Source organism: Pollicipes pollicipes, unplaced genomic scaffold (genome assembly GCF_011947565.3).
Source record: "Pollicipes pollicipes isolate AB1234 unplaced genomic scaffold, Ppol_2.1 Scaffold_7261;HRSCAF=8764_pilon_pilon_pilon, whole genome shotgun sequence".
In the NCBI taxonomy this organism is placed as follows: Eukaryota; Metazoa; Arthropoda; class Thecostraca; order Pollicipedomorpha; family Pollicipedidae; genus Pollicipes; species Pollicipes pollicipes.
This window is the reverse complement of record NW_023597054.1, coordinates 50,675,961-50,700,367: the sequence shown is the minus strand read 5'-3', so window position 1 is coordinate 50,700,367 and position 24,407 is coordinate 50,675,961. Positions and strand designations below refer to the sequence as shown.

Here is a 24,407-nt window from a genome sequence, read left to right as displayed (position 1 = left end):
ATGGCATCTTTGTGATCGATTTTCTCCTGCGTCACGCTTGCTTGTTTGCCGCGTTCGAGATTACACGCATGTGGAGTACAGACACGCGCACGATCAATCCCACACCCAAGGCGGGCCCTGACAGACAATCCGCCGTACAGCAGCGCGGGCTCCGTGAGGCAGTAGCACCGAGGGACGAGTTCGCCGCGGCTCATTCCTGCCGAACGGACCAATTAAGCGCTCAGTGATGACGGATCACCAATTCTCCAGGTAATGGCAGCGCCGGTTAAAAGCCGGGCCGAGCCATCGGCCACCGGCGAGGTCCGCCGGTAAGGGACGAGCGCGCCAGCGGGTCTCCCGGCCCCCGGCGTCGGTCCCGCACCGGAGGTCACACGAACCAGGACCGCCGAGCAGCGGCGGCGGACGAGACGAAGGCTGGCCGCCTCCCCTGGACAGGGTGACCTCCGGAACGGCCGATAATCACGCATTGAGCGGAGACGTGGCGTGGCGGCGGTGGTCACGGCTGGCTGGCCGTCACGGCTGCGGCACCGCGTCACTGCCGGGCCACCTCCGTCCCGCGTCACAGCCGGGCCACCTCCGTCACCGCGTCACTGCCGGTCCTCTGGCCCGACACCACCGTCGGCGGCGCCTACCGTGCACCGAGGACGGGCTCCCAGGCGTAGTAACACCGACGGGAGCACAAGTGTAACGGACTGGACGCCGGTTCTGGCGAGTTCTAGCACCCGCTCGGGAGGAGGCGTGTCAATTTGAACCCTCTCAGGATGTTTGCAGAATAACTTTCGAACGCCGCGGAGTAGCCGGGCCAATCTTTCAGCATCTATAGGCAATTGTACAGCCGATCGTTTGATATGCATAATTATACGTAAATTGCAAGGTCGCTTACCTATGACAGGTCAGTCAAACCGTGGCTGTCAGCGAAGGCTATTTCGAGGTGATCATTCAACCTGACGCGACAACGAAATGTAAGAGGAACCCATACGTCTTTCATGTATTTTCTTATGCAATGATACACTTCAATTAATGACTACGAGTTACTCCACTGACTTTGGGTAAGGTATAAATGTCAGACCGAGGCCACATCCACACTGTTTTTTTATTGGAAAACTTGCTACAAGGAGTATGATTACATTCTTACAATTTTTTGCTGTTAACGGTGTCGTCAGGATGCATCTTACATGCGCCTCTTAATGGTCAGAGGAAACCGCCGACCTAAGCTGACCCGATCGCTTATTGTTTAGAACACAACTTCTAGCGCAATCCTTGAAGCTTATTTAAGCTAAGAAATCACTACGTTCTCGTAGGTTTTGGTCAACTTGCCCTCTGGAAGTTGAATAAGGTCACTGACCTGAAATGATCAATAATGACCTTTTGTTTGTAAGGCTTATCTGGGTTAAAGTTAGTTTGATGAGCAGGTCTGAGGGTGCTTCTGATATCGATCTTCAGTTTGTCCTTGTTTGCCCTTATTGGACGCAAACGATCTAACCCGAGGACCTTAATATTTGACGCAAAGGAGTTTGCGTAGAGACCTACCTGCCCTTTGAGTTTTGCGGCTCTAGCTCACTCCGTTTTGGGATCTTAGCGGGGTTAAGCCTTCCTCCCCCACTCGAGTTCGTCGCATTCAACCGACCACCCGGGCGCCAGCTAAAGGACTCGTGCCAGCGCACATCGCGTCGACAGCGTCATTGGGACAGGGACAGTGCGCGGTCTGGGGAGGGACAGCGGTGATGGACGCCAGATGTGAGAAGAGAGCTTCCGAGAGGTTTGTCGGCGGTCAGGTTTCAAATGGTATTGTGATAGCTGATGTAAAGGAACGCGGAAGTATCTTCAGCACGATGGTCAAGAACATAAGGAAGACTTGTTTTGTTTGCCAGATTCAAAATGACCTTCATGATGGTTCTAGTTTCAGAGTACTTGTTAAGCAAAGCTTGTTGTCTGCACACTGAACCCATTGCTGAAGTGTGACCTTCCAGCTCAACAAACAATCTTGATCCACCATTTTGTTCGGAAAGACCCGCCAGTGCCCCCCCCCCCCCCTAGTGCCGCGGCCCGGCGGTCTCGGCGTGCCTTGACCCCTGCTGGCCAGGTGCCAGCTGAGCTTTCCTGTTTTTCGAAGCAAGCCTGGCGCACGCCCTGGGACTTACAAAGAATATCGCTGGAGAACGAGTGCCGCCAGATACCCAGCGCCGATGAATAATGCGTGAAAGGGGATGACAGAACTAGACTAAGTGTCATGACTGGATGACCGATATGAATGGGCTCTTCAAAGAAAATGTTGCATGCAACGCATTTCATCTAAGGCACGCAGTAGACAGGCTAAGGCAAACAGTAAAAAAACACTGCCCCTGCTGCAGTGATTTATTAGCATGTTACGGTGATCAAAACAAATTCTAACTGAATGCACCTTAAATCATCGGGTGAAATCAAGCAATACAGCCAGCCAACAAAACGTCGTTAGCTCCACTTCTTTCACTTTGATGGACGCGCTCACATTCGTAGAATGAACAGGTCTGAGGGTATGCACATGAGTAGCCGCCACTGACCATATCTGTGACTTTGTAAACACGGGCTTCACAACCAAACACGACAGGGCAACTACCTGTAATTTACGGTTGACCTACAGATGAAGGTGTCTGACAATTTAAATGAAGATATGCTGGTCTCAGCTAGCTCATTAGCATTTAGCCATGAAGCAATTAGACCTCCGTCTTAACAATGTTGAACATTCATTTCGGCCACGTGATGCTTGTTGCTGAGTGATCTTTTCGACGCTTGGATTTTTGCACACATTCTGTCGCTTTCACCAGGTGATTTTTAGCACAGCAAGACGATGCATGATTCCTTAGAAGTTTACGAAAAAGTGGGCTCTTTATTGTCGATAATGTGTGCATACTGTGAACATAAAAGCTCATACGTGTGTTATTTCAAATAGGTTGCAATTATTTCAGTTGAGTTCAGTACAACTGGTACTAAATTCAGCCCGACCCATTACGCGTTTTGCCACATTGCGGGACAGTAGTCACACCTGTGCACGAAATCAACACATTGACCCACAAAAGGCAGCCTGAGACGCGCGTCTCGGCAGCGGTGCTACAGTCCCGTCGTCTCCATCACTCGCCTCCTCCGACATCGGCAGGGTGCCTTCCCACCAGCGCACTACAGGACCGCACGGCCACCGGCCAGTGACAGCCGCCGCCACCGGAGGGGAGCGCGGGGGGGGGGGGGGGGGGGCAGCGACCTTGGCCGGCGCTCAGCCGCTGCAGTCGACGGCCGACCACTTGACCTTGAGCTGGCCGGCCAGGCTGAGGCCGTCGAAGCCGGCCACCCACTCGCCGATGGCGCGGCCCGTAAAGCCAGCGTGCTCCGGCGTCAGCGCCGGCACGTCCTGCGCCGCGAAGAAGCCCTCCGACTGCGCGGCCGCCTCCAGCTCCGCCTGGCGCCGCGGGGGAGCCTGGTGAGCGCGGGCAACAGGCGCCGGCGGGCGCCGTGCCAGCAACTAGCCTGAAGTCGGCGCTGACAGCAGGGTGACGCTGACTGTTGGCGCTACACGTCCGTTTGAGGGACCGAGCTCACGCACAGTCTCATTCTGACGTGCAGAAGTGTTGATTGCTGCGCCGATTCCACAGAAAACTGAGCGCTCGTCAATAGATTGGAAAGCTGAGCGAAGACAAAGTCCGATAGTGTCGTACAGGTGACCGCGTCCGTCAGCTCGACAGGTGGTAGCACTGGACTGACCTCGCTCTCCGTGAACCAGGTGGCGGCGGCGTCGGAGCTCCAGAGCACGGTGCCGGCCCGCGAGCCAGACACGTAGATCCGGCCGGTCGTCTCGTCAAAGCCGCGCACGCTCTCGATCACCTCTGGTAGTCGGCGCCACTGTACCGTGTCGTACGACACGAAACACACGCGACGACCCCTGGGGAACGAACAACAGCCAATGACGGCTTGGGGCAGCCGTTTTGCTTTTGAATGCTGTGAAATGTTCGTTCGTATCGAACTGCTCGTAGAGGCTGGATAACACTCCCCAAGACATCCGTTTAAAGGGTGCATATTGCAGACACGGCATCAAGCGTACATCCTCGTTGGAACGTTTTTTATGCGTCAACATATTTAAAACTAGCTAATGTAAGCAGCCACCTGGACTATGCAACGCTATGACTTAAATATCAAAAAATATATATAACATACGACGTGGCTGGCTATTCACAAACAAAAACCACATACCTGGCTTGTATAAAATCGCAGAAATAGATATACCCGTTTGTTGTATCAACAGCGAAATGCCTATTCCGACTAGCTGAAAAGGGCAAAACAGTACGTCAGTCAAGAACGTTGTGCACTCACTCGCAAAACGATACTCGCCAAGCAACCACCTACTTCCTGTTGCTTGTTAATTTGCAGCGTAAACGCTAGCTGCGGTTAATATTGTTCGAGGTCTCCTTTTCAGTGAATTAGACGATGCGGATTGAACTATTTCCTGGGTCTTTCATGAAACCCCTTGGTCCGCGCGAGCTCCGCGTAATGAGCAGAAAACTTGGGCGCCGGGCTCACGGTCGGTGCCGAGCGGTGTGTCCGGCTGGGCGTCGCAGCTGGCGCGCAGCAGGAAGTCGGAGGCCATCTGACACCCCAGGTACTCCAGCTGCAGCACACAGGCATGCCACGTCATGTCAGCGGCATATCAGCGGGAAGTCTGAGGCCATCTGACACCCCAGGTACTCCAGCTGCGGCACACAGGCATGCCAAGTCATGCCAGCGGCATGTCAGCGGGAAGTCTGAGGCCATCTGACACCCCAGGTACTCCAGCTGCGGCACACAGGCATGCCAAGCCATGCCAGCGGCATGTCAGCGTCAGGGCATGTCTGCCGGATCAAGGCCGGCACACGTCTCTGCTTGGGTCGCGCCCACACGTCCCATGCCAAAGCTGCGCTGTTCACTTACATCAAAATTAACGGCACGACACAGCCATATCCAATACATCGCGTGTGTTGTGTCAACACTCCGTCCATCCATGCCCGCAAATCGGAAAAGAACACCAAAATATGCGATACAAATTGTTTCTCACCCTTGTGCGGATATGGTGTGAGGGAAGGATTGCTTGATGAACACGTTTTAAATGTAGAAGCATCATAACTGTATAGTTATCGCATCTTGATGTGATATAATTCCTGAACTAAAAAACAAATGCTTTGGGCCGTACATCTCAGACGTGTTTTAGCGCACGTTTTCCGTTGCCATGTTTGTGTGCGATGGTCCCGTGTGTATTTATGTCTTACTACGCTGCGCGTAAGCACAATTTTTTGATCCAAATCTAAGATGAGTAAAAAAATCACTCAGAATTGCGTGTGGTGATAACTTCCTATCAAACAACTAAGGCGCTGTCGATCGATGGTTCCAACAACGGGCTTAGAGAGACTAACCAGCGAAGTGGCTTCGTCACATCACAAGAAAAAGGGACTGAAAATTCAGAGTTGCGGAGTTTTCACAATACCTTGCTTCTGGGGCGTCAATCACAGCATGAAATTGCCCTTAGTTAGTTAAAATTGCGTTGCAACCGTTCTCACGACACAGCACCGTCAATCACAGCCTGAAATTGTCCTAAGTCAGTTAAGATTGCGTTGCAATCGTTCTCCCATTAGAAATAAACGGGGATTTTCAGCCGCGCCGCCTCTTCGGAGGGAATATTGACTGCACTGTTGTCTCGGGCATGAAGTGCGCTGGTCAAACGACATGTCATGCAACCACAAAGTGTTCCTCAGTGTTCCTCACCAGCACAGCTTCTCCAGTGTTAAGTGGGCTACAGACAGCACAAGGCTGGTCGGTGTAGCTAGACCACCCAGCCCTGGCCACAGGCAGCCGAGCTAGAGTGTGAACACCGCTCGATCCTCAGGCCAGCTAGAGGATGAGGGTGAGCGCCGCTCGGTCCCCAGGCCAGCTAGAGCGTGAGCGCTGCTCGGTTCTCAGGACAGCTAGAGGGTGGGGGTGAGCACCGTTCGGTCCTCAGGCCAGCTAGAGGGGAGGGAGACCGCCGCTCGGTCCTCAGGCCAGCTAGAGGGTGAGGGTGAGCGCCGCTCGGTCCCCAGCGCGCGAGCCCCGGGATTGCAGGCGCGCCCAACACAGCAGGGGTTCAGACCACCTGTCGTCCTCAATGCCGGCGCCAGCGCACCTGTACGCCGATGTACTGATCGTCCCCCGCCTCTGCTGACTCGATGAGGAAGCGGACATAGCGTGTCTCGACGGCCGTGGTCAGCTTGTGAACCGCCACGCCGTCGCTGTACAGATCACCCGCCCAGTTGAGTGTCGTCACCTGCCGGTGGAGGGGGGGGGGGGGGGGGGGCGGCCGTCACTCCTGCCGGTTTCGATCACACCAGGGACCAGTGTGGGGCCGGTGTGGCGCGCGATGGTAACGAGCACCAGCGTTATGAGCTTGTGGCTGCACCACAGCTCTTCAGAAATCTGCGGAAAATTAGACCACCGCGGTTGTTTAAGTGGGCGGCGCCACACAACAATGCATAATCAGAAAGAGGTAATCATTGATGGGATGACTGGGCCCCATCGTCACAGCGCCATTCTAGCGCACCATGGCCGGAAGCGAAACATGGCCCCATTCATGGCCAACAGTGCGGCACTCCGCCAGTCACAGGAAAAACGGCAATCACAATCACGCGATTCTGTACTCCCTCCTCTCCGCCCACTGCCGCCACTCTTTCCCCTACTCTGCTTCTGACTCTTTTTTCAAGCCCACGCTTAGGCTTCTATGACGATCTCTCTCTCCCCCTCTCTCTCTCCGCAGTCCACGTTCCCCTCTCTCCGCGTCTCCCTTGCCCCCTCTTCCCCTGCCCTCCCCCAGGCTGACCGGCGTGACGTCCTCGAACACGACCCCAGTGAGGCTCTCCTGTAGGCGGAACCGGTTGACGCGGCGTGTACCGGGGGGCCGAGCCACCAGCACGCCCGTGATGCGCGTCAGGTTGCCGAAGTCCACCTGATGCCAGTGGCGGAACGGGGCGCTGCGCTGCTCCGGTGACCAGCCTGCCAGGTATCGCGCGCGCACGTGAGGCGTCGCTGGTGCCAGCCGAGGCGCATCACACCAGAACTGGACCCGGGGTGGGGATTAGCAAGCCAGGAGGAAGGCTGTAAGAGGGTAGGGATGACCACATCATGAGGGAATGCCATGGATAGTTGTTGATTTTGAGTCACGCCAATTCGTTTCAGCGAATGTTTGCATATAAAATATTGATTTTGCTGGTGTGTCGACAACGCTGTTTGATGCGACTCACCACATGGCAGAGTTTGATCGTGCCTGTCAGGTAATATTTCAAGATGACACCTCGCCAAGGACAGCAGTTTGCTATTCCGAAAGCGATATGCTGTTTGCAGACATGACTGTAACACTGCTCCGCCCTACCTGCAGTACCGGCACAGGGCAGCTTATCATCCTCTCCAGCGTCTGGCCAAGTATTGTTCTGAGTCATCTGCCCTCTGTAAAGGAATCCGAGCGGTTACTCAGCATTAATCTAGCCGATTATTCTATAACCAGACTATGACCCCATCATGGAGGCATCAATAGACAGCACAAAGGTGCGAAACGCGTGCCGTCGCCCAGGACATGGCGGTCTGTATGTGCGGACTGACGAGAGCCACCGGACGCCCGTTTGCATCTTTGCCGTCTGAACGCCAGAGACGCGGGCTGGTCAGCTTAAACTCTCCAGGGAGTCTCTCCAGCGAGGTGGGCCCGCGCGCTGAAGAACGGACAGCAGACGTTTGGTAGTCGTGGTCCTTGCAGCCGTAACGTCGGTAGGTTACGGTCAGGCAGATACTCTCTGAGCGAGTGCAGCGTGTTGGCAGCATAGCTGACGTACTGGGCGGCGGTGTCGTCGGCAGCACAGGGCTGCATGCGCGCCTGCTGCGGGCCGCGACCGTCGTCGGCGGCGGAGGAGGCCGACAGCTGGCAGTCCTGGATCACGCCAGAGGTCAGGCCCAGCCGGAAAAAACATTCTGCGGGCAGCGACCGACGTCTGGTGACACAGTGACCAAGCGCAGGCCAGCACAGAGCAGTGGCAGTGGGAGAGGCCTGCCCTTGAAATGAAAGAGCAGCTGGACCACCCAGACAAAAAGGCGTGGCACGTGAATTACGCTGTTCACCAGGGCGGATCGCGAATTTCCGTTTTAGGGCGCTGCTGAATGACTAACAAGCGTACAGGTGATTCCTGTGCGCCACGATTGAAAAAGCAATTTCACGCGGTGCGACCGATGTACTTAAGAAAAGCAGATATGGAACACTAGGGCCATGACCGTCGTGATGCGTGGGATACGTGGATCATTAATGTCGTAACCAAAAGGCCAACAACATGTAAAATAGGTAGTAAAGGTGGTAATCTAGCGTGTCATCAACAATGCTTTATAGGCGTTTGCCTTCGGTACAGCGGCTACACCACGTCGAAAGGAGCAATTGCAGCTCTCACAAGAGGGAGTAATTATTTTGGGCACATAATTATTTCTTCAACGCATCAGGGCTTTAGGACATCACCTTCACCGTGCCCCGTCACCGGGTTTCCCTGTAGTTTGTTCATCTGTTTGCAATATAGGAAGTCCATTAAATTTAACCAACCCGAAGTGAGTCAATCACACTCGTTGCAAGTGTGAGGAGTCAAGGGCGTAGCCTCGCCAACTGAGTTGGTGGCAGTGGTGGTGGTGGGGAGATAGTGAAAATAGACTCAACTTAACGCCCAAAATAACTTACGCCCATAACAAATCTTCTCCGGATTCGGTTCACTTCTTCTCGGAGTGTATGTGGGTGGGGGGGGGGGGGGGGGGGGAGAGAAGGGGATTGACAGGGTAGCTACCTCTCGGTTGGGGGGGGGGGAGGGGACGCCGACCCCCAGATTTCAAGTTAGGCGGGGGGGGGGGGGTCGAGCTGTCCGCAGTGCCCCCGGTTCACTTCTTCTCGGAGTGTATGTGGGTGGGGGGGGGGGGGAGAAGGGGATTGACAGGGGTAGCTACCTCTCGGTTGGGGGGGGGGGGGAGGGGACGCCGACCCCCAGATTTCAAGTTAGGCGGGGGGGGGGGGGGGTCGAGCTGTCCGCAGTGCCCCCGGTTCCCGCGTGCTTGACAACACCTCTGGTTGTAAGAGGTTTATCAAACAATTGTTGGAATTTTGAACAATCCACATGGCTACCATGAACCTGCACCAGCATGAAAGAATAATGTATCGTTCTTGGCATCAGGGGGGAGATGCAGCAGCAATAAAAACGTTTAAAAGCTGGCGATGGATGTGGAGATGCCATTTAACCGCCAAGTGGACAGGGTGGTGATTGCAAAACGGATTGACAAGGCCTTCAGCCAGTATACAACACTAGGAAACGAAAAGTCCTCCGGGCCGGATTTGAACCAGCGACCTATGGATGTCCGTTGGGAACCACTACAGTCCACCGCTCTACCAACTGAGCTACCAGAGGAACTGACAGCGTGGGATTCTAACGTTAAATCAAAACAAGTTTCACGATGCCTGAAACGGTGAATCATCTACAGATTCTATTGTATTTTGGTTGTATATACTGAGTTCTTGTTCATTCCTTCTTCCCCATTTTAGCTCTACCACCTCAAAATGTGTTTCTGTGTGAGACTGATGAACTTGAACGTTTAACGCACCGAACATTTACCCATCTTGAAATCTCATGAATTTGATTAGCTATTTCCCACACCGCCCGTCAACCTACCTTCACTGTTCACGTCGAAGGTGATGTAGGTGGGAGGTGCTACCGTATACCATGTAACACCCTCGGGTGGGTACATGCCAGTCGGCGTCCCCGGAACACCGTATCTGTGGACAGATGAAATTATCTAAGTGAATAATGAAACGCGAAGAGTGCTTTGTTGTCATTTATCGTGCCTTGCTGGCTTTCAACTACCTAGTGAGCATTCGTCATGGTGTGAGCGTGAATTCATTGCAGCAGGTGAACATGCATTACATAGTCCGATTACTGAATATATTTTGGTAGAAAGATCCCGTTCTTCGGATGAACAATTGCTGCGGAACTAGGGCTTTTTATCGTGTAAGCAACACCATATCCTGCATTTATAAAGCCTGCTGATGAATAAACCACGCAAACGCCAGCGCACGGATACACTAGCGCCACCTTTACCGTCTGAACATGGTGGCCTTGAGCGTGATCGGTGTAGTGGCGCTGCTGTAGCCAGCGCCGAATCCGCGCAAGTTGTTGGGATCGACGGTGAGCATGAGCGACACGTGCACCTCCTGTGTGGTCAGCACCAGCGGCCAGCTCAGATCCAGTGCGTGTCGGCGCTGCACCACCGTAGGCTCGGTGCTGAAGTTGGTCCACGTGATTGATTCGAAGGCGATGAACGGCGGCAGCGCCATCGAGACGGTGGCGTTGACGGCGTCGGCCGTTGAGGTCTGCTTGTGGCGCAGCACCACGTCCACAGGCACCTGCCAGCTGGCGAAAGAAGGCTAGCTGGTCACTGGAAAGCCTGTGTCAGACGCGATAGAAAGTCGGAGCGCTTCAGTCACGGCGCGTCGGTGCGCGGAGACCCTTTACGGGCGGGGCGTGAGGCTGCCCAGGCGTGTGGACCTTTGCGAACTGTGGCCCAGAGTGCATAAATTCAAAAAAGTATCTGCAAATGCTTGGAAAACTCACACTTAGATTTCAAATTCGCGAAGCAAACTTACCGAAGGCAGGTGCACCAGCCTCATTTTTGTCCTAAAAAAATACCACTAACCCCCTCCCCTCGAGATATTCGTAATGCTCTGTTAACATGCAGCTACTTCTTTAGCGTGATGCACATATTCATGGCAAGCGTCTAAAACCGGACATCAAGCACTGCAACACCCAAGGACCCAGCCACATACAAGCGCTGATAAGGGGTGTCGTTTACGGTCCACGCAGTCAACTCCATGTCGGGCACCTCCGTTCCCAGGCGTTTCAGCATAATCTCTTGAGTGGTTGCCATGGTGAGTGTGCCATACTTGGCCTGCAAGAAAGGCACGAGGGCGTAAGAGGCAGATAATTGGTTGATGGTTGCTTCTGTCAGTGTCGGCCATTTTCATATGGGACGTAATATTAGCAGAGCGGAATCTTGAATTCATGATCATTTATTCACCAGCGGACAGGAGAGCACCAGGCGAAGCGCTCATGTCAAGTCAGTGAACGAAAACAGAACGAGTCCATGATGCAATATCAACCAGCCACAAAGAAGGACGCATCATGAATTCGCGATCCTGCAGCTAATAAAATGCTGCCGACTGCATGGCTATTTCCGGCAGTACAGAGACAGCCATCAAAATTTGCCGCCCCAACAGATGATGATCATGTCTGTTGACCAGCGACACAGTACGTCACTGCTCAACAGATCAAGTCCCCCGTGCCGGTAAAGCGGCCCCTTCAGGATGATCTGTCTCCGTTTGCAATCAGCGGCCTGAACAGCCACCCACGCCCACGACCAGACGTCATCGAAGCCTCTGGAAATCAGGGCTGGCTAAAGACATAGGTGCCGGCTCTGTGGTGTATGGCTGTGTATGGTGTAATGACTTCCACCATAGGGCAGTAAAAAGTCAACGAGCCAAAGATTCAGCAGAAGCCCTGTAGCGTGCCAACAACGGTGCGGCGTTCATTGGCTCCTTGATTGGCTCCACATTCTACCAAAGGTCTTTGATTGCCTCTCAGTTCGCCGAAGACCTTTGATTTGCGCCAAATGTTACCAAAGGTCTCAACTCACAAGAAAATTAGGTGACAGCTTACGGCCGAGCTCGCAGACGCATGTCTGACCTCGAAATTCACGGGAAGCAGTGTCTGGTGGGTGGCGCGTGGGTGGTCGGTGAAGCGGAACTCGGCCTCGAATTGCACCATGTCGTCCGTCTCCACCCAGTCCTGCACCGTCTCGCGGCTCGCCGTCATGCCTGCCGCCAGAAAAGGGCTCTCAGCACGCCGCGCATGGACTCAGATGCAAATATACGCATGTGCACTGGTCTGTTCTATTGGCTGCAACAGGTACGGCTTCAGGTAGTTATTGACGTAGACACGGACACAAATTGGGCCGCATGTACACAATTAAAACACGTCACGCATTGGTGCCGATAAACACGGGTTGATTTCAGATTGCACCCGCATCGAAGACGGGCAGAGGTAGAAGTATTGGCACAAGTTACCATGTCTTTATGCACAGCTGTGATGAAAACATTATCCTCGGTCCAAAGTTAACCGGTTGTCTGTCGGGCGATTGATGGCATGCATATCGCAAATTATGTATGTAGTTGGTCAACCTACTTGAACAGTGTTTCATGACACTTTTGAAAAGGATCGAATGGCGCAGACGTCAGCCCCACATGAGCCTCCCGCCCCTGGCCGAGCCGGCGGAGACGACGGCAAGCTCCGGCCGAGGACCGCTCGTGCCTGTGTTGGTGACGTAGCCCAGGTCCAGGGAGACCACGTCGTACTGGGTGTTGCTGAGCGTCGTGCTGACCACGATGGTGTCGTTCAGGTCTGTGATTCCGAAGCAGGGCACGTTGCGTCCTCGGGCCAGCACCCTGTGGCGGTGGGAGAGGTCAGCGTGTGTGGAGGACGCGTCGGGCAATGGGCACGGGGCGGCGGGTTGTTGCGGCCAATCGACCCCAGCTGCTGAGAGGGAAAGCAAGGGTGCTGGAATGAGCACGACCAATGATGGTATGAGATGCCCCCGAGAAACAGCAAAAAAAGCGCCCGCTAGGTGTTGCATACACATAGATATTGCGGAGCACAGAAAAGTGGCCTTCCATATTTCTGAATGCAGCTCATCCCTGATGGCTGACCAAATTATAAACATAGTGGTATAGTGTATCAGCAAGCATTTAAGAACATGCACTGGGTGGCCACCAACAGTCACTGCTAACAGCTGGCCGGATGGATAACCGCAGCTCAGGAATGCAACAAATATCTGTGCTCGTGAAAGTGACATCCATCTACAGCATGACCAATATTCATGATAAATGCTATCAATATAAATTTTCACGACACAAATCAGCCCAAACTGCAGCTTATTGCTACACCTGGTGGTCCAGCGAACCGGGTCCAGCTCCATCCCTTCTTGTACTGATCTCTGTTATTCATGCCCTTACTCATTAACACAGAATCATATCACCAAAGCTTGTGGTCGAGCTAGTATTCATCTGAGGCCCTGGGAATTTTTACAGTCTTTGCACATTTCAGTTCCTGGTCATCAAACTGAGGCAGACTAAGGCTGGTCATCTGAGCCCCGGATTGTCTGTGGCCCTGATCGTCAAAGTTCTTGGCCATCCGAGCCCTTCGTCATCTAATCCTTTGGTGACATAAGCCCATGGTCGCGTGAAAACCTCATCGTCTGAGCCCACGGTCGTGTAAAAACCTCGTCATCTGAGCCCACGGTCGTGTGAAAACCTCGTCGTCTGAGCCCACGGTCGTGTGAAAACCTCGTCATCTGAACCCCTCGTCGCATGAACTGTGTTCATCTGATACCCCAGTTATCAAAGGCCACGACTATTTGAGCCCAGCGTCATCTGAGTCCATGTCATTTGAGCTCCTTGTCATCTCAACCCTCTAGTCACCTGAGTCTCACACCATCTTATTTCCTATCCATCTGAAACCACTGGCCATCTCAGTCCCTTACAATCTGGGCGCACTGGTCATCTGAGCCCCTTGTCATCTGAGCCCGCTAGTCATCTGAGCCCCTTGTCATCTGAGCCCGCTAGTCATCTGAGCCCCTTGTCATCTGAGCCCGCTAGTCATCTGAGCCCCTTGTCATCTGAGCCCGCTAGTCATCTGAGCCCCTTGTCATCTGAGCCCGCTAGTCATCTGAGCCCCTTGTCATCTGAGCCCGCTAGTCATCTGAGCCCCTTGTCATCTGAGCCCGCTAGTCATCTGAGCCCCTTGTCATCTGAGCCCGCTAGTCATCTGAGCCCCTTGTCATCTGAGCCCGCTAGTCATCTGAGCCCCTTGTCATCTGAGCCCGCCAGCCATCTGAGTCCCCTGCCATCTGAGCGCCTGTTGATCGGAGCGGACTGACCTGATGTTGCCCGTGGGCACAATGGCGGCACGACCGTCCTCAGTGAAGCCAGACCACTTCAGACTGGCCACTCCCACCCCGGACAGCGGCAGACTGATGTTGAACTTGAGCCACGACGTCTCCGTCATGGTGATCAGCTCGTCATCGGAGGACATGAACTTGATCATGCTCATTTCGCCCTGCAAGAGAGAGAAAGAGAGAGAGGGAGCTGGATCAGGTGGAGCCAGGCCTCATGAGGAAGAAACAGCTGACAGCAGCGCCTAATTATTGGGATTTACTGAGACCCGATTCAATCAAGAACATAGAATGAGCGTTGCTCGGCTTTATCACAGAAGCCAGCGTGTAATGGTGTGGTACTGATACTCATGCATTATTCTCTATTTGATGCTGTTTCTGAGTAACAACCACCAGGATTTTCGACGTGTATGCTGCTCTGGGAATCACGATTATCAGAACCACACTATTTACCAGAGCTGCGTACACGTTAATACATTCTGCCACCAGACTAGAGCTGCATACGCGGTGATAGATTCTGGGGATCATCACGAAAAAGTATCATCACATAGTTCACATAGTTTTAAACATGCTGCACAGCTACTGTTCGGGCTGACGGGGTCTGAACAGCCGCAGGGAAGGCGTATGGTATTGCATTCTTCGGTGTAGAGAAGAGCAAGTTTTTTAAACAGCAAACAACGACAAAGCCAAGATCAGCGCCGAAGCTGATGCCGCTAGCGGCACGCGGCGGCTGAGCCTGGAGAACCATCTGTTACGTGCGACGGGCCGGGGGCTGGCCGCCTGGCCGGCAGCCGCCAACCGCCGTCCAATCCCGTGCGGCCCACCAATCGGGGGTACGGATGGAGAGCAGCGATAGCAAAACCAGCGACAGCAAGAGCAGCGCCAGATGGAACAGCAACTAGGGCAGCAACAACAGCAAGAACAAAGTCAAAACGTTCCAGTATCCAGGGCCACTGATCCACGATACGGCCTCCATCAATAGATGCACTCCTGTGATCCCTCCCAGCGAGCTCGCTACATCTACAGGTCTGCGGACTTCAGTGTCTAAAGGTCGCAAGCTTGTTTTCTCTATGTTTATAAGAACCGCGATGTCGCAGCCTTTCTCGAGCGCTGGGAGGTGAGGCGTGACATGTCAACGCCTTACTATCTTCAATCCAATGGTCACACCGAAGCAGCCGTCAGGGCAGCGAAAGAGCTCAGAACTCCTGAAGCATGCACACCAGCGTAACGGCAGCTTCATTCGCGCACTGGTCCCTTGCAGATCGGTGCCAGCGTCCACACGCGGCTGCACTGCTTGACGGCTCAACTGCAGCCCCCTGGCCGCGATCCCGCACAGCATGCGGACGGTGTAGCTCCCCCCCCCCCGCGCCGGCCCATCCCCGTCCGTCGGGTCGGACCATCCCCGTCCGTCGGGTGGGACCATCCCCGTCCGTCGGGTCGGACCAGCCCCGTCCGTCGGGTGGGACCATCCCCGTCCGTCGGGTCGAACCAGCCCCGTCCGTCGGGTGGGACCAGCCCCGTCCGTCGGGTGGGACCATCCCCGTCCGTCGGGTGGGACCAGCCCCGTCCGTCGGGTGGGACCAGCCCCGTCCGTCGGGTGGGACCAGCCCCGTCCGTCGGGTCGGACCATCCCCGTCCGTCGGGTCGGACCATCCCCGTTCGTCGGGTGGGACCATCCCCGTCCGTCGGGTCGAACCACCGCCCGTCGGGTCGGCCCAGCCCCGAGCGTCGTGTCGGCCCAGCCATGTCCATCGGGTCGGCCCAGTCCCGTTCGTCGGGTAGGACTAGACCCGTCCTCCGGGTCGACTGCACTGACCGGCGTACTGGCGCCCGTGAACTCCTCCGACGCCACCGTAAATGTGACGATCACTGGTGGGTGACTGGTGTCTGGCTCCGCCGCCGACACCACCGCTTCCGACGACGACTCCCAGCTGCCCGTGGTGTAGTAGGAGGAGCCGTTATCTGCCGCCGCCGCCAAGTCTGCGTCCGCGCCTAGAGCAAACGACAGGGCGGCTCAGCCTTGCCCTGCTGCTCCCGGGAAGCGCACGGCTCGTTGACAGGCACAGTGAAGGCGGTCGAAGTGATTAATGAAATGATATGGTGTCAAATGGCGCGCAGATACCGTCCGGCCGTAGACCGGTAATGCATGACATTAGGTGGCAAAGGCCAGACCAGTCAAAAGGCTTATTCTAACCACGGCGCCAGCGCTCTGCATTGCGGTTGCAGTAAGAGCGAGTTCAAGGTGCTCGCCGCTTAATAACTAAGACGAGCATGTTTTATCTAACAAACAGGATGTCGTGTGAGCGAGAGGCACCAGCTCAATCGGATATGGTGGCACATCAGGTTGGTGGTCAGATGGTTTTGTGAACTTTGTAATGATATTTGCATGTATATGTTACGCATATCTAAGACATAATGCCTGAAAAATTTTGAGCCTTAAAATCTTCCAATCACCACCCTCTCAATTAGTGAGGAATTACTTTTACCTAATCGTGGGCCATTCAATTTTGCTCGCAACTGTTCTTGGTCACCTGGAAGCCCAAAGATGTCCAATTTTCTCGCGTTTTGTGCCAAAAAACCTGCATCTGTTCGGCCGGCTTTGGCCTTTTTCGGAGCCTATGGATCCCTTCGGAGCCCAAAGAGGGGTATGACCCCATTGCCCCCTCAGGATCCGCCCCTGTCCAACAGTGTCTATTGTACTGCCATCAGATGTCACAGCTGTTGTGGCAGCTACTACTGCCACTGATAAACAGCTGCCATTGTCTCCATTGTACTCTCAATCTCCATCTCCATAGTCAGCAATGGAGTGTATCTGCAATGAATGAGCAGCAAGATCTTTGAGGAATGTTCGCCATTATCCATGCGTTATCCCTAAGCCAAATGCAGAACAAATGAATCAAGGCCCCTCGCCGCGTTGTCTGGGCTCGTCGCAGCTGTGGTGGAGCGCCGCTGACGAGACGGAATTGATGTCATGAGTCTACATACACGGGATCCCGTTGGATTATAGCGACTTGAATAGTGCATTATCAGCGCGTGATATCAAACACTTATGTGACTTGTTAGAAAATCAAGTCGGTAATGGAGTGTTCTGAACAAATAGACCTGCCGCGGTTGAATGAAACCAACATAAACGACGCTGAACCGAACTTAAATACTTAAATAGTGATGAGCATGGTTCCTTATAAAAATATTCCTGGAAAATCCTATTACGAATAGGAAACATGAGCACTTGGCAAAACAAAACAAAATGATGCTGCAGTCCGATGAAGACACGATCAATCTATACAAGACCCGGGGAAGGTAAAGTTGGATTCGCTAAAAAGTAGCACACCAATTATGCGTGTTTCCGTGCGTCTCATCGAGGCCTTGATTCGTGTGGGATGATCTTTCAGTCTGCCTTCACAAAGAAAGCTCTGAAAATAATCGCCGGCTATTTCCATTCGCTTCCGTATTAACCCGGCTAAGATATTGATCATCGCCTTACCGACTGTCATGATTTCCGTAGTGACCGCCTCATCAATGGTGGCGCTAGTGTCGCCGGCCAGTCTGCCGAACGCGCCGACCGTGTCATCCATGACCACGGAAACGCCCACGCTGAAGGTCTCGCCGGCGGCCAGCTGGTTTCGCGGCCGCAGTCCCACCGTGATGTTTACCAGGTTACTGGTGTTGTGCCGCGGGATGAGAGGCACCGAGCACAGTCGCCCCATGTCGAAGGTCAGCACGTCCGGCCCCAGCAGTGACGGGCTGCCGGAGACGCAGTGACGTCACCAGCCAAGCCAAGCCAATCGTAGGTACTGGCTGCCGGGGATGCAGTGACGTCATTAGCCGAGTCAAGATAATCAAAGGGCCGGCTGCCGGGGACGCGGCGACATCACCAACCGAGCCAAGCCAGTTGAAGGGGCCGGCCGAAGGGAACGCAGTGACGTCACCAGCCGAGCCAGGCCAATCCAAGGGACCAGCTGCCAGGGACGCAGTGACGTTAACAGCCGAGCCAAGCCAAGCCAATCCAAGGGCCGGCGCAGTCGCTGATGCATCAGCCTGGCATCAGATAGATGATCGCACTAAAGCAAAGCTGACTAAACACGCAATGAAGTGCGCGAGATGCTGTGGTGCGTTTACATTTCAGTCGGGGTCAAAATTTCTGTGAAAAAAACAGAGCCGTTAGGTCTGTTGCTTCCACCGAAGAGCGTCAACGTTGACGAAAAAGCCAGTACCGTTTGACTGTACTCCACAACGTCTGGGAATCTGCGCCAGTGCCGTTGCAAGTGTCTGTTTGTGGCGAGGCGCGACGGCAAGTGCAGCGGCATATGCGACGCCAAGTTCAGATGGTGATCAAACGAAGTCACCGGCACTCGAGGGAGCGTCACTCCTCTAATATATATGAGGGGCTTGGTGCTCCAAGAGAATGTGAAACGAAATTTGTTTGCCCTCGCTGGATCATGTGGCCCTCGTAGGCTTTTCTCTACCTTTTGCCCCCAGTATCCCAAGAGTGAGACGCTGTGATCTTTAGTAGCCGAACTTACACTCTGCCCACACTTCCTGTGAGAATAAGATGATCCTGCCATGGGTGATTGATTATAGGCGATTGATGGATGATGCCCGTTTCGTTTAGGGAGACCAATCTCATCTCATGTTCAAGAGGTCGATGAACAATGTTTGCGGCGCAGCATGTATTCTACAGCACAGCACAGTGTTAGTTTCCGTATCTTATCACGCTACTGGATAACGTCATTTCTTGCAATACTTTACGATTGCATTATGCAGGGTCAAGCCGGCTCAAATAAGAACAACGAGGAAATATCTGAGAAAAAATATTTGAAGCTTTAACGATCCGGTGTAACAGACCCCAGGTCACCACAAACGATTTTTGGCGTGGTTTAACGAGCGCTATCCCACGTCCTTGTCTCGCTGCCGGGCCGTGCTTACGTCTTGAGGTGGCGGGTAGGCACCTCTACACACAGGGCTTACCAGTATGACCCCGTCTGACCCGCCGCAGGCCCAGTCCTCGTGCCTGCGTTACTTTCGGTGCATGGTCGGGGAGCTGAGAGGCACGGACATTCCCTTTCGGCGTATCGTCGGGGAGCTGAGAGGCATGGACACTCCCCCCCCCCCCCGTCCAGCTTGTCATGGCGTGCGCAATTCCGAGAGAAGACCTAAACTCGTTTTCTTCACCCATTGACCTGGTGATGAATGTACATACCTTCCGTCAATGCATGACGACGCCGATGCGATGCAACTATACGCGAACTTCCCGATGTGGCCCCTCGCGCGGCTTGAGCGTGTTTGGTTCTTCAGGTAGCGGCGGAGAGAGGGCTAAGAAGCCTCGTCCTCCGACGCGAGGAGAGAAGACCATCCGTCCAGCCCGGGCCAAACGACATCTCACCTGCTCTTGGAGATCACTGACTCCAGGCCGAACGTGTTGACGCATGGTGAGTTTTCCCCCACGAACGTGACGTATGCGCAGCAGGCGTCGTATTTGGCCTCGGATTCTGCGGGCTCCAGGAGGAGCTTCACGGTGCGCTCAAAGTACTCTTCCATGTCCAGCATGACCACCAGCTTCTTCATGACGCCAGGATAGACGGACCAGCCGTCAGCGCTGTCTGGGAGGAGATGTCAGCGATCAGACAACGACAGGTCGCGTCCAGCTTGTTTCAAGCCCGCTTGATCAGACAGCGACAGACATTCCTGTTACGCAGCGACGTCAGGCAGCACGGTGTTTGAGAACCGGAGGCAGGTCACCACAGCATCCCCGAATCGCTTCTCGCTCTGCCCCCTCCCGCGACACCGGCCATCGGCCACCGGCGGCGACTCCAACCCCGCCGATTACCGACAGTGAAGGTGAGACTGGGCGGCCGCTGCGCAGGCGCCGCCGCCTCCGCGTTGGTCACCGGCACTTGGGTGGTCTCGTCAAAGATGGTATTGCTGCTCCCCTCTACCAGCCGGATGCGGAAGGAGGCGGCACTCTCGGGCATCACCATCGCCACCGATGTCACCACCGTGTCGGCGTCCACCATCTCGTCGTCGTAGAAGGAGGTTGAGTCGAGGCCTGTCGCGGCCGGTGGCGGCGAATTAGAGCCGAGTGCCACGATACCGGTGATAACAGTGAAAACAGGTGACAACAGGTGAAAATGAGCGATCAGCTGACGACGAGACCTCACCCCAGCATATTTCAAGCACACGTGAGATCTGATAGTGGTATTCCACCGCAGACAGAAGCGAGGATGCTGCTGCTGATGTCAAATGGCACAGCCACCACCAGCCTGGCCCTGGTCGCTGCCGTCGCCTGTCATACTATTGTTACAGCCATCGCCGCTGTCGTCGCGGTCGTCGTCGCCAACACCGGGTGCCTCGTCGCTCACCGGCGTTGGCGTAGCGCGTGAGGTAGGTGATCATGGTGTGCACACCCCTCTCCGACTTCTCCTGGGTTGCGTAGTCGGCCGTGGGGCTGTCGTAGCTCTTGTAGTGAATGAGCCGGCGGTACGCGGCGTCCTGGTGACACACGTAGTTGGCGCCCACGTGCGAGACGCGCACGTCGCAGAGTTTGATCTGGTTGTCCTCGTCGGGTGCCGTGATGTGCCACTGGTGATCTGACATGGAGCCGGGCGTCATCTGTCGGAGCGGCGCGACGCTGACAAGCGGGCTAGGCTGACAGCTCACAGCTCACAGCCGAGCCCGGCCGTCACAGGTCAGAGGTCGGCCTCAGGGCCCCGGCACAGCACGGCCGCCACAAGTGGACCTCACGGCCCCGCCACAGCAAGGCTCACAGTCACAGGTCAGAGGTCAGCTTCAGGGCCCCGGCACAGCACGGCCGCCGCAAATGAATCTCATGGCCCCGGCACAGCAAGTCTCACAGCCGGCACTTCGGCCCCAGATCAAGGCTGCAAGTTAGAAAGACGTGTTGATTGGGGTTGCGCCGGTGCATACGACTATTGAGAACGGATCAGTGGTAGTCTGTCTTCTCGACAACCGTGAAAGTTGGACCAGCGCTATGCAAAGCAAATCACAATCGCACCTATTGTTTTCAGATTAGTGTGCTACAGGCACACCGCTACCGTTAATGCAGGTTTAGTTAATCTGTTCATTGAACGTCTTTCTGCTGAGTTTTATTTTGGCAGTTGGCTGGTTCTCTTGCGACAGAGTCGTATTGTTCACCAATGCCGGGACATCATCCCGACTAAAGCACCACTCAGCTGAAGCAGGTGTACTGATTTCACCTTCGCTTACCTTGAAACAAAGGTCGACGAGCACTGTTTGGCCGGGACGGACCGGGGTCGGTGTTCGAATCTGAAGCCACGCCTTTTTGGGAGCACCGCTGGGGATGGTGTTCAGGCCAGACTTGCTGTTCGAAGTGGGATATTGAAGAGAAGATGCGAAGATACTTTGACCCTCCTCACTTTCCACGAAGACGTTAAAATAGAATGCTGACGAGGAAAAAGCAGCTTATATCTCCGCATTCCTCTCCGCGAAAGCGCTAAGAAATAATGCTGATAGAACACAACTGAGTTTATAACTATGTGCAGCGGACTATATAGGCCTTGTTCCTCTGTGACCATAGATGGCATGCGGTCGCAGGTCCGGCTCTCTGCTAACGAATTCAAAAACGTACCATTCCCACAAAATGTGAGTCACATTGACAATGAGATGGGATGGGGGGGGGGGGACTCAGATTATATAAGCCATTGGATGCGTTTTCCGCCACAGTGCACTGGAGACTTATTCGACGTTTCTAAATGTGGTCTGGCCACATACTTAAGTGTGTTACTCACGATTGGGCGCCAAGACTTCTGAAAATGTGTTGTCGGGACCAAAATGCGCGACATGTTGGAATACGAAGTTGGCCGTGATGAAGTTCTGTTCGGCTCCAGCCATTGGCTCGACGGGCAGGGCACACACCGGTCCCAGGGCGATCTGGGCCGTGTCGGGCATACTGTGCGCCCGGGACCTGCCGGCAGACAATAAGCCCAGTGTATCGACGACATGCCGCCGTTGACGACTATACCGGTGGGAGGGTGTCCCCGTGCGGGTGGTCATGCCAGGGTAATGGAGGAGGAGGGAGGGGGGGGGGGGGGGGCTGTGCTGGTGAGGACGATCCGTGAGTTTTTCATTCGCTAGACACATATCATGTATTCGTTCAAATGAGACATCCTTCTTGGCAGCATGTCTGCATGCCCGCAACGGCGCATTGTACAAAAACATTAATGAATTTATCGCGGTGCGATTAAGCGTCTCTGGAGCCCTGCCGCCAGTAGCAGCTGCACACCACGCAGTGCACCTCTGTAAACTGACCATCGTTGTATGGTCAGTGCTGCCCTACCAACCTCGACACTTTGCATATAGCAGACCATCGCGACAGGTCTTCAGAACAGATAGAACACATATTGCCGACTGACAATAACGTCGCGCCCACATCCCGCCCAGGGCGTGTACGTGTTGAACTAGAAGTCCCCAGACTGGAGCTATCTCACGGCGCCTGACCGTCTTCCGGCGCACTCACCCCTTCATCTCGAGCAGGGCCGTGTGGTTGTTGTAACCGTAGCGCGTGCAGGGCAGACTGGCGCCGACCGCGAGCAGGCGCGCCCGGCAGACGCGGATCTGAGGCCCCGAAACCGTCTGCGGCTGCGCCACCAGCCGCAGGTCCCGATAGTTGACGCCCGGTGGCGTGAAGATCGTCATGTTGAAGCCGATGACGCCGCCCGGATATAGGGTATTGGACGTGGAGACCCTGCGTTAGTAAGACATGCGGTCATCCATGAGGGCACTGGCCGGAGTCCGCCCGGATATAGGGTGTTGGACGTGGAGACCCTGCGTTAGTAAGGCATGCGGTCACCCATGAGGGCACTGGCCGGAGTCCGCCCGGATATAGGGTGTTGGACGTGGAGACCCTGCGTTAGTAAGGCATGCGGTCACCCATGAGGGCACTGGCCGGAGTCCGCCCGGATCCCAGCCGTCACGGGAAGTTACAGCAAAAGTAGGCATGCGGTGAGGAAGAACGGTGCGCGTTGGTCGATGTCCGCGGCGCAAGCAATAATTAGAGCGGTTCAAATACGGGATACAATTTAAGTGCATTAAATCAGGTATACAGGGGTATACAAACGGCCGAGAGAATAACATGTGCGGGCTGCTCTACTGCACAGTGCAGACACTTGTTCAGCGCCTTAGCATGTAAAAAACTTCACTTGGTTCCCAAAACCTCACTCTGTACGCCAACTCGTAGGTTTTCCCACATTCGATTTGCAGCGCATTCTATGTGTGAACGCACAATGTCCCAATACAATATCGTAAGGCACATAGCATGCCATAAACCGCTATTGTAACAAAAAACATGTAGCAGAGCAGAGCAGAACAGAGCACATCACTTTGCTGGAACAAGAGCGTGTCCACAATTGCCGTATGGACTTACACGTTTGGAATGGTGCTCGTGATGTTTCCCGTCATTTGGAAAGCGTGATCAGCCATTGCAGTCGGCCTTTCGGTCTGCAGCCACACAAAATCAGCTCAGTCACGGCCACGCTATTGGTCCGGCAGCCAAACTCTCAAAGGTTAGCTGGGAAATCAGGTTGAGGTGTGAATTTAAAAAAAAGTCGTCGTAACCACCCCCTGCAAACATCACTATTCAGCTAAAGTCGACCTTTTACTGTGTTCTTCAGCCTCTTATCGTGCTCAACGGGTATATCGCGTTGTTGGCTACATCACCATGTCACCTCAACACGTGTCATGCACACGGAACGCAGACTAATGTCACCAGACCAACAACCATGGTGAGGCCTCGTGAACGAAGAGCGGTAACCTCGCCCATCAGCGGGATGTTGGCCTGCAGGGGCGACTCTCCGGAGCCGACAAGACTGACAGAGATGCTCGGACTTGTGGCTGTCTCCGGAATATAAAACGTCAGCCGAATAACGAGTTCTTCGTCCTTGGAGCTATTCAGTTTATATGCCATCTGCAAACAAATGCGCATGACATTACTCTGTTTCCATTGGAATATCTCACGATGGATCGAACGCGGCTTACATCCACATCCCTCGAATCTTGACTTATACTGGTTCCCAGAATTATCTGACACGCTAAATCTAGCTGCGCAATCTCCGGCTTGACTGTATACACAGCCACCGAGCTACATCCCTAGGCGTTTCGGCACATCGCACCAGGGCCCATTTCGGGAGGCGGGGGACCGAGGAAGGAAGAGCTCTTTAGAAAGGAAAGAGAAAAATCTCTTAAAAGGAAGGCACTTAAATGTAATACGATCATGAAAAAACGCCGGCTTGCTCACATGCCAGCCTTTCCGCACATAGCTGCGAATATTCATCTGGGACAGGATTGCCAATGTATACGAGACCAACGACTCGAAGCATATGAGTCGTGACGGTCGT

At 54.4% G+C, this 24,407-nt stretch overlaps 1 protein-coding gene and 1 long non-coding RNA gene across 2 annotated transcripts; both read right to left on the bottom strand.

Moving 5' to 3' along the window:
* Positions 1 to 2,340: 2,340 nt before the first annotated feature.
* On the bottom strand, positions 2,341 to 22,623 carry LOC119111847 (uncharacterized). The gene is made up of 22 exons (XM_037235674.1): positions 22,532 to 22,623; positions 21,804 to 21,979; positions 21,262 to 21,458; positions 20,397 to 20,646; positions 19,865 to 20,083; positions 19,421 to 19,637; positions 17,522 to 17,781; positions 15,854 to 16,029; positions 14,023 to 14,201; positions 12,399 to 12,532; positions 11,775 to 11,905; positions 10,859 to 10,980; positions 10,134 to 10,445; positions 9,708 to 9,811; positions 7,851 to 7,986; positions 7,397 to 7,470; positions 6,848 to 7,020; positions 6,158 to 6,298; positions 4,546 to 4,633; positions 4,219 to 4,291; positions 3,733 to 3,910; positions 2,341 to 3,430 (listed from the first exon to the last, which is right to left on the bottom strand). The coding sequence occupies exons 1-22, from the start codon at positions 22,537 to 22,539 to the stop codon at positions 3,248 to 3,250; spliced, it is 3,531 nt and encodes a 1,176-aa protein (XP_037091569.1). The 5' UTR covers positions 22,540 to 22,623; the 3' UTR covers positions 2,341 to 3,247.
* A 57-nt stretch (positions 22,624 to 22,680) lies between these two features.
* On the bottom strand, positions 22,681 to 23,905 carry LOC119111846 (uncharacterized). The gene is made up of 3 exons (XR_005095630.1): positions 23,825 to 23,905; positions 23,438 to 23,511; positions 22,681 to 22,759 (listed from the first exon to the last, which is right to left on the bottom strand). It is a non-coding gene; the product is annotated as an uncharacterized LOC119111846 (long non-coding RNA).
* Positions 23,906 to 24,407: the final 502 nt, after the last annotated feature.

What these genes read in the sequence shown, in the direction of transcription:
- LOC119111847 (XM_037235674.1), bottom strand. An exon ending in AAGGCCACCATGTTCAGACG is followed by an intron (nt 9,812 to 10,133) that starts GTAAAGGTGGCG and finishes ATCTGTCCACAG; the next exon opens with ATACGGTGTTCCGGGGACGC. An exon ending in TGTTCGAGGACGTCACGCCG is followed by an intron (nt 6,299 to 6,847) that starts GTCAGCCTGGGG and finishes CTCCACCGGCAG; the next exon opens with GTGACGACACTCAACTGGGC.